Source organism: Solanum stenotomum, unplaced genomic scaffold (assembly GCF_019186545.1).
Source record: "Solanum stenotomum isolate F172 unplaced genomic scaffold, ASM1918654v1 scaffold10331, whole genome shotgun sequence".
Lineage (NCBI taxonomy): Eukaryota > Viridiplantae > Streptophyta > Magnoliopsida > Solanales > Solanaceae > Solanum > Solanum stenotomum.
The window spans coordinates 1-10,418 of NW_026021022.1; the positions used below are offsets into that span (position 1 = coordinate 1).

Consider the following 10,418-nt stretch of genomic DNA (forward strand, 5'->3'; position numbering starts at 1 on the left):
AATTTCTGTAATGATGTCATACTTGTGATGATTCATAAGAAACCTTCCCGATTAAGTGTTTTTTGTCACTCAGTGCTATTCAGATGAACTAAATTTGTTGGTTTCCGTGTAAGTATCCATTTGCCTATGTTGGCAAATGATTGAAATAGCCAAGCTTTGATTTATTATCATCAATCTGATAGTTCATTTATTAACTGGACAATTTGTTCCTTGCAATGGTCTTAGTGGTTATGGACAATGAAAAATGGTCGTTTTCTGCAGGTATTTGGTTCAGCAGGAGTTATCGGAAATCCTATGGGATTTGCAAGGAGCATGGGTCTTGGCCTCAAAGATTTCTTGTCAGCTCCTGTACAAAGTGTTTTCCAGGTACCTTATGCATTATCTGCTCTTTTACCCTTCCAACTAGATGTAAACCCAGCTCTTTCTGCAGACTCGTGCAGGTTTTATTAAAGGCATGGCACAAGGGACCTCTAGTCTTTTGAGTAACACCGTCTATGCCTTAAGTGATGCTGCCACCCAATTCAGCAAAGCTGCACACAAGGTACTTTTGCATCAAGCAACATTTTCAAATTCTGTATGTTATCTGACCCTCATATTAATTTACTTCATCTTGTAGGGTATCGTGGCATTTACTTTTGATGATCAGGCTGTCGGAAATATGGAAAGACACCAGAAGGGAATATCATCCCATAGCAAAGGGGTGATAAATGAATTTTTTGAGGTATATTATTTTCAGTTCTTAGTCGCATGGGGATAGAGACCTATTCACTTCCTCTTTTATTCCTTCGACTCTTCATGCCTTTAGAATACTATAGCTCCTTGGAGTCTCACTGTATCTCATGTGTGTCAAGACGTCACCGCTAAAGAAGGATTAGCGTGCATTGACAGTTCATGTCTTGCAATTTTGATTCATTTCTTTTTTGCAATTCATACCTAAGAAAGGGTTGAAAGAAGACTTGCAGGGTGGCAAAAGAGGTATATGTCAAAAGAGGGAAATGAAGTGTTCATGTTGGTGTTTTTTAAAATGGGGCAACACAGAAAGATTGAAAATGTCTCTCAATGGATTGAAATGACTTTCAATAATTTTATTAAGCATTGATGGGCTTCAAATAGCCAACATAAAACACATAATCTACATAATTTAAAATTTAAACAACCTAAAATATCTCAACAACATAAACAAACTAACTAAAATTCAAAATTCAAATTTATTCAAACTAAATAACTTATTTTGCTAAAAGTTACTGCAGTAACTAAAAGTAAACTTCAACACTCCTCCTTTGCTTTAGTTACTGCAATTGAAAAAAATGCTCCTTCTCAATTTTTTCTTTGGTAGTTGATGCTGGATTTTTTTCATTGTTTTTGAACTTGCAAAATTTCTTCTTTTTTCTTTCTCTTCTTTTGATTTTGTTCTTCAAAAACACATGTGATGGCATTGTCTTGTGTAGAAGCTTTTTTGAAAGTGTTTTAATTTGAACTTTTGTATGATTTGTAGAGAGAGGTTGTAAGGGTTTTTCTTCCATCCCAACCTCACATATCACATAGGTTTCAAAATATGGTTTTATTCTCACAGACCAAATTTGATAGTTTTCGTTTGTGAAAATTTGTGGGGCATTCAAAGAGAGCCTGCTGCTTGCCATTATTTTTGGTTAAAAATTGATTAAGAAAAGTCTGTGTTGAAAAAAACACGACTTGAAAAGGTAGCCTTGATAGGTTAAAATGGGTAGCCCTGATGGGTTAAAAAGGTAGCCCTTATTGGTTAAAAATGCATGGTAGTTCTTTGGAAGATTTCACAGATCCCTTAAGATCAATAAAGCTCTTGATACCACTGTTGGTGTTTTTTAAAAATGGGGCAGCACAAAAAGATTGAAAATGTCTCTCAATGGATTGAAATGACTTTCAATAATTTTATTAAGTATTGAGGGGATTTAAATAGCCAACATAAAACACATAATCTGCATAATTTAAAATTTAAACAACCTAAAATATCTCAACAACATAAACAAATTAACTAAAATTCAAAATTCAAATTTATTCAAACTAAATAACTTATTTTGCTAAAAGTTATTGCAGTAACTAAAAGCAAACCTCAACAGTTCATCAAGAGAACCCCGTTGAGTGTTCATCAACTTGGTGCTTTATGTCCAAAAACCCGGGATAGGGAGTGGGTCACCTTCTTATAACATTGTCCGGTTGTTGTTTTGATTTTTAGTAAATGTGAGAAATATAGGAGAAAAATATTACTGAATTGTATATCTACATTATTACACAGAGACTATTTATAGACACTATAATATAATTCTTTACCAAGTAGGATACTATATATTATTCCTATTCCTATTTTAAGTACGATTGTGTATACCTATTCCTTTTCTAACACTTCCCTTCAAATTGGTGCATACAAATCATATGTACCTAGCTTGTTGCAAATGTAATTAGTACGAGGACCCATGAGGAACTTGGTGAAGATATTGCAAGTTAACCACTTGACTTCACAAATTTTGTAACAATATCTCCTGAGAGTATCGTTTCTCTGACAAAGTGACTATCAATCTCAACGTGCTTAGTCCTATCATGAAACACTGGATTTCATGTGATATGAAGGGCCGCTTGGTTATCACACACATGTTCCATATGACCGATTTTTCCAAATTTTAGTTCTCTCAGCAACTACTTGATCCAAATTAGCTCACAAGTTGCTACAACCATTGCTTGATATTTTATTTTTGCACTAGATCGAGCAGCCATTTTGTTTCTTAGTCTTCCACGACACCAAATTACCTCCTACTAAAACACAATATTAGGATGTAGAACGTCTATTGGAGGGTGATCCTGCCCAATCAACGTATGTATGTCCGATGATATGGTCATGGCCTTGATTCTCAAAAAGTAGTCCTTTATCGGGAGCTGACTTAATATATTACACAATACGAGTAACTGCATCCTAATGACTATCACAAGGGGAAGTGGAAAATCCTCTTTCAGTTGTGGTCTAATTGCGCTCTATCGGTGAAAACCTCCTACTTCACAGCAAGAGATCGTATTGGTGCTATCTTATTAGGAGGTCGTAAACTAAGGGCTTAGAGCGTTATGCTCGTCCAAGAGAAAGATTCCATCTCGTCTTTAAAGCAATAGTCTGCGACTCCGCCACTTGCTTAGGTTAGGAGAGCTCCTTTCTCATTTTTGTTCTATCATTAAGAAAAGGATCATAAGCCTAGTCCCAAGTTAAACAACATAACACCCACAAGAAAAGAGATGTCAGGTCTAATTACTGTGAGATAATTCAAGTTTCCAACTTGTAGTCTATACCTTTCAAGATTACTAAGTGGCTCTCTTTGTCCTAGAAGGAATTTAACTTTTGGATCCATAGGAGTGTCAATGGGTTAACATCCCAACATTCTTGTCTCCTTAGAATGTCTAACACATACTTGCGTTGAGAAATAAAAATACCGTATCTAGACTGAGCAACCTCAATACCTAGAAACTACTTCAGTCTACCGAGGTCCTTTGTCTGGAAATGTTGAAAGAGATGTTGCTTCAAATTAGTGATACCATCTTGATCATTACTGGTGATAATGATATAATAAATGTAAATAACCAAATAAATACATAGATTTGGTGTTGAATGCTCACAAAACACAGAGTGATCGGCTCCATTACGAGTCATGCGAAACTCTTGAATTACTGTGCTGAATTTTTCAAACCGGTCTCGAGGAGACTATTTCAGACCATAGAGTGACCTATACAATCGACATACAAGGCTATTAGACTCCCTTTGAGTGACAAAACTAGGTGGTTGCTCCGTATAGACTTCTCCCTCAAGATTACTAGATAGGCATTTTTAGCATTCTTATTGTCCAACTGATGAAGAAGCCAATGACGAACGATAGCCATAGATAGAAAAATATGGATAGTCGCTATTTTATCCATGGGAGTGTAAGTCTCACTATAATCTCGCCCAAATATTTGTGCATACCCTTTGGCAACAAAGTGAGCATTTAGCCAATCAACCTGACCATCTAGATCAATTTTGATTGCATAAACCCAGTGGCAAGCAACCGTAGATTTATCTATAGGAAGAGAGACAAGCTCCCAAGTGTCACGCCCCGAGCCTACACCCTGGGCGGGACTGGCACTCGAGAACCATTGCTGGCCCCAAACAAACCCTTTGCCTGGCTTACTTACTCAACGGAAGACTATATGCAATATGAAAGGAATTCAAATGCTAAACAACTTAACTGTCTCAAACTGAACTCATAATGTTTTGAAAATAAACATTTAACTTAGCCAAAATGGCAACTCAAATCTGAACATAAGTCAATAACAAAATGATGACGAATGAACTAACATCTGACTGACTATCTATGAAGTTTCTAAAACAACTGAGATGGATGTCGGGACAGGCCCACGGCATCTTAATGAATTATCTAATACTAAAAGTAAACAAAAAGGATCCTCTGGAATGCAAAGAGGCTCACCAACAGACTCTGAACTGCTCACTGGATCAACGATGCACTGGATGCCGATCCTAGTTACCTGCTTCTGCATCATATTAAGATGCAGGCTAACTGGCATCATTATATTGAATGTACGAGTATGCGAGTTGGAATGCTAAACACAACCTAGGCTTGAAAAGAATCTGAAAGGAACTGAGGAACTTACCTGGCTCAACTCATTTCAATATAAAGTAGTTTAAAACAAGTGCAATATAAAGAAAAGTTGTTTAAAACATGATGTCAACTCTGTGTGTATGCAAAGATTCAAATAACTCTGAGATGTATGTAAAAATACAAATAAACTGATGTATATAAAAATACAAAGTATTGCTGTGGGAGTTTCTCTAACCGACAACAATCACATAAGAGCTATTGTGATGATACAACGATCTCCCTCACGCTGCCAGCACATCCTATACCCTGCCAAGGGTATAGGACCTAACTAACTAAGTGGATCGATTAGTCTATGCAAAAATGATTCATCTAAAAAGTATGACCCTTTTCTGCCCATGATGGCTACATGGTTTATGGACACGATTTATCTGAACTCAAGCTTGTCCCCATATCGGTGCTCAATACTACTCCCAAAATATGATACTAGCTCTTTATGTTTAAAACATACTTCTTTCTGTGATTTGAGATTAGTGCTAAAAAACTTAGCTCAAAGGCTATCTTGGAAATCAAAGTTTCCCCTCTTGCTTCATTTAGAAAGCGATTACTCTTTTCTTAAAACTAGCCGAAGGCTCTTTGGAAATCTCAGTTTCCGTTCTTATTTAAATGTGAAAACATTTTAAATCTCTTTGGGAATACTTAGTCCCCATATACTTTTTGAAGAAAAGAACTTCAACTTTACTCTTTACTGAACTCAAAACTTAAGCCTTAAAACAAAGTTAAAACGTTTGCAAAAGACTTTTGGAAAACTTTGAAGGACTTCCCTTGACTTGACTCTTGACTTCTCTTGACTTTGATCTTAACTGCTCTTGACTTGACTCCTAACTGGTCCTTGAATTGAATTATGGATTCAAGGATTTGTGATTTGTGATTGGAAAGATCTCATGATGTTTAGGAATGATTTTAGATAACGAAATATGAGAAAAGACCGAAAATCAATATCTGAGGGTGGGTCCGCGACGCGAAGAAGCTTTTAAAATTTAGTTTTGAAAGCGACTTTTGAGGCAGAGGACTCTGTGACGGCTCCGCGATGTGAAACGAAAATTCCCACTTCTGGGAACCAGCTCCGCGACGCGCCCCCACCTCCCAATTTCGTTCGCCAAAATTTCTTCTTCGTTTTTCAGCTCTAAACCCCCTAAACTCCATGGGTTCTTTTACCCAACACTTAGAATCGATTAAATATTCAAAGTACATCAAATTCTACTCAAAATCAAACCTAAAATCACAGATTAGGATAAAACACTCCTCAACGAATTCAACGAAACAAGAATCTAATGAAACTTCAACAAACCCATTCAAGAACTCAATTTCTAAGCTTTCAAGAACTTAAATTCGCTGAGATAAATCATGATTGGCGCATGGACGAATTAACCCAACGCTATGTGATCTCACATACCTTGTAGGGATCACCCCCGACGAAATCCACAAGCCAAACTCAACGATCTTGACGAATCTTGAACGTTCTTCTCCTTTCTCCTCTTTTCTCTTTTCTACAAACCCTAACTCTTTTTCCAAAAGCGTAAACTGACTAAGTTCAATTTAGACCCCTAAGTAATTACCAAAAAGGAATTAAAATAAAAGGGTAAGGAAAAGACCAAACCACCCTTCAAAAATCTGGATTTGGACTTTCCTTAATCCAACAGCCCAACTTCCAAAGGGCATAACTTACTCATACAAACTCAGAATCGCGCAAACTCGGCGGCGTTGGAAAGATCATTCCAACCATATTTGGAAGTACACCTAACTCATCTTGAGCTAGGAGTTATGGCTGTTTGAAGTTGACCAAAAACTCACTTTTCCTAACCTAAACAAATTTCCAGATTTTCAATTCTTTCCAAAAATGACTATTTCCAATTCTTATCTTCTTCCTAGCTATTTCAAATTGCGAGATGTTACACCAAGTACCGCTCGTATGTAAAGCAGACATCTCATCAATCATAGCCTGCCTCCATCCAAAATGAGAGTGTTTCACCTATAGTCTTAGAAATGGAAATAGAGGACAAAGAATGTTGCATTGGCAGACTTCAATGGGTTATCGGCGGAAAGGATTCTATCATATGGAAACACACTAGAGATGGAAGCCTTTTTGTTAACAAGCTATATATTAAGGAGGTGAAAGAGCATCCAGGTGGTAAGCTTGGCCCCTGGAAGTAGATTTGGAGGAACAAGGTGCCAACCAAGATAAAGTGTTTCTCTTGGTTGGTTGCCAAAAGAGCATGCTCCACACATGAGAAATTGAAAAGGAGAGGTTTCTATATTGCCTCTTGGTGCTCTCTCTGTAATGAGACTGAGGAAACCAACAATCACTTGTTCCTCCATTGCAGAGTAACAATACAATTGTGGAACCTTTTTTTGGGACTAACACATACAGAATGGATTATGCCTACTTAGGTGCTGGATCAACAGAGACGGGAGAAAATTTAAGAAAAAGTGTTGGAGTATAATACCATCATGCATTTGGTGGTCTATTTGGAAAGAAAGAAATAGCAGATGCTATTATAACAAGGCTAATTCAATAGAGAAAGTCAAAGGGAACTGCTTGACAACTTTTTATTTTTGGTGTAAAGAGGAAGGAATAGAAGAAGATGCACAAATTTTGGATTTTATAGGCAATTTGTAATCTAGTAGCCTTTTTGTTTTTTTTTTTCTCTTGTTGGAAACCAATTTTTGGAGGTCTCCATCATATCCTTAATGCTGAGGAATACAACATTATCTTTCTAAAAGAAAAGAAAGTATCGATGAAGACCAGGTAAATAACAATGATACCCTTTTTGAACTCAAGAGTAATCAAGAAAGACACATTTGAGAGCATGAGGGATAATTCATCTTTCTTTGTGGCTAAGTTATGAGCATGTTCTCCCAAAGACACGAGGGGGGATAGAGTTGAGATGTGACGCAGGAAATAGTATGGAATGTGGAACCTGATTCTGCATAGAAGATCAGGGTATTCTATTAATAAAATAATAAGATGCAAGAACTACATTGCCCCAAAAACGCAACGAAACGAAACATGGGATTCAATGAGAAGTGTGAGTAGTCTCAATGAGATGCTTATTCTTCCTTTACACCGTTCTGTTGCGGGGTGTACGGACAAGATGTCTGGCGAGTAATTCCTTGGTGAGTCATAAACTCCTAAAATTGGGAGGACAAGTATTATAAGGTATTATCACTACAAAAACTATGAATAGAAACTAAATGGAGAAGCCAAAATTCAAGTTAGTAGGGAAAATTATGATGATGGCACATTGTATTGGTACAAGGTGGATGAAATGGAGCTCATCTCCAGAGTTCTGTGTGATAAGAAAGTATCACCAAAACTTAATGGTAAGTTCTACAGAGTAGTGGTTAGACCAATAATGTTGTATGGGGCAGAGTATTGGTCAGTCAGCAATTCTCATGTTCAAAAGATGAAAGTTGCAAAAATGAGAATGTTGAGATAGATGCACGGGCTTGATGCAACTTCAGCTTACCAAGGACATGACCTTAGATAGGAGGTTATGGAGGATACATATTAGGGTCTAGGGCAAGTAGATAGTTGAGTGTTGTCTCACTTACCCTTTCATACTAGTAGTCATAGTAGTTTCTTGGTCTTCCATTTTTGTTACTATTTGTTGTTTCTTCTACTTCTACTATAGTATTATTTTGTTATAGTTATTGTTCTTTTGTTAGATGGCTTTGTCATGCTATCTTTAATATTTTGTCGTCGCTTCTTCACTTTGGTATTTCTTTCCATAGTTGCTTTTCAATGTTTTCCTTGAGCCGAGGTCTTTTAGAAACAACCTATCCTTCCGAGACCTCACTTGTGGGGTTACACTGGGTATTTTGTTATTTTTGGTGCACTCGTGAGATTTCTATTTGTATGGATGAATGTCTGACCATGGTAGAGAACGATCTACTTTTGTAGGTTCTCTTTTTTGGTTTACTACTTTTATATGGGAGTTTCCCCCTTTAATTAATAAAATTATTCCTTCATTAAAAAAAATATTAAAAAAATTGGTACCTCTTTTTGATTTGTAGGGTCTGACTGGTCTATTGCAATCACCTATTAAAGGGGCAGAGAGACATGGCCTTCCAGGAGTACTCTCAGGTATCAAGTTTATCCATGCTATTCTTCTGGTCACTATTGCAGGAAAATTGAAGCTCCTGGGAATTGAAAGGACTTCTCTTAGATAATATATTTTTTCCTTGCAGGTATAGCTCTTGGAGTGACTGGACTGGTGGCAAGACCAGCAGCCAGTATCCTTGATATCACCGGCAAAACTGCACAAAGCATCAGAAATCGAAGCAAACTGCATAATCTGGGATCTCATCGCTTTAGGGTCCGATTGCCAAGGCATTTAAACAGAGAACTTCCTTTACGGCCATATTCTTGGGAAGAAGCAATTGGAGTATCTGTACTTAGAGAGGCTGAAGACCATGTTAAGCTCAAAGACGAAACATTAGTAGTGTGTAAAGCTCTTAGACATGATGGGAAGTTTGTTATCCTCACTGAGAGACTTATATTAATCGTGTCTTGCCCCAGTATAGTAAAATACAGAATGCCCGAGTTTCAAGGAGTGCCTGCTAACCCAGAATGGTTGGTGGAAACAGAAATCGGGATGGATAGTGTAATTCATGCCGATAACGACGACGATGAGGTACATATTGTGGGAAGTAGCTCAGACGCATTGTTAAGGCAGAACCATATCTCACATAAAAGAAGCTGGGGACCAAAGGGAAAGAGATGGAACAACAATCCTCGCACATCGCTTCCGCTACTCCAGACTAATTTGGTTTTCACATCAAAAGATGAAGCAGAAGACTTCCTGCAGGTACTTCTATCTACAATTGACAAAGCAAAAGAAAAAGGTCGGAGCTCTGTGCATCTTCTTCATCAAAGTAGTCTCAGACAACTATAGAAAGATGTAAAGGATCCAAGTAATTTTCCATCTGTATATTGTACATTATGTACATAATCTACTTTACCCCTCTTATGTTAATTTATGTCCATAACTGTTCAATTAGTGTAGGACTTCCAATTCTTTAAAGGCACAGTCCTTCTCTCGCAGACTCTTCGCAAATCAACAATAGTTTGAATCAAAATTAAATGAAATTGTGTTGGTTTTTTTGTTTTTTTTGTCAGTGGATATACAGAAAATGGTCACTACGAAATTTTACCAAGTCAAATGTTGTATATTGGTTGAGCTGCGATGCATGGTGATATGATTCTTAGGAAATCTTCCAATTTTAATTATATTTTGGGAAATTCACTTCTTAATTCATAAGGTAAAAGTTTTAACCCTAAAACCCTGATTGATTTCTATTTAGACGGAGATTAAATTCAAACAAACACAAGGCGGACATTGATTTATTGAAGGGTTTGGGGTAGTTTTAAATTTTTGGTCGCTAATCTTTGTTCTGTAGTACTTTAAATAATAAAAATAGGACAAAAATTTACCCCTCGTATTAAAAAGAATCACTAGGTACAAGTTATGCCTTATAAGACATAAATTCAGCATCAGAACTTATGCCTTAAAAAGTTGATACACATTTTATGTAATGCAATAAGAAGAGAAAAAGGCTCATAGGCCGTATGTTATACAAGTTAAGGGGCCAATATGTCATATGTTATAATTGTCGAGCAGTAGGATAAGACAATAGGTTCAAAGCAATTAGATAAGATGTGGTTAAAGTTTCCTCGTCTCTACAATACATATATTACCCTAAAATGGGACCTACTGCTATGAACACATGTTATGTCATGTCTATCCA

General features: G+C 36.8%; 1 protein-coding gene across 1 annotated transcript; it reads left to right on the forward strand.

Annotated features, from left to right (window-relative positions):
- Positions 1-261: 261 nt before the first annotated feature.
- LOC125849778 (uncharacterized) lies at positions 262-9,710 on the forward strand (the record flags this gene model as incomplete). Its single annotated transcript, XM_049529756.1, has 5 exons — positions 262-366; positions 431-541; positions 617-721; positions 8,685-8,754; positions 8,859-9,710. Coding segments are annotated over 5 exons (1,098 nt in total), but the record flags the coding sequence as incomplete, so codon positions are not given.
- Positions 9,711-10,418: the final 708 nt, after the last annotated feature.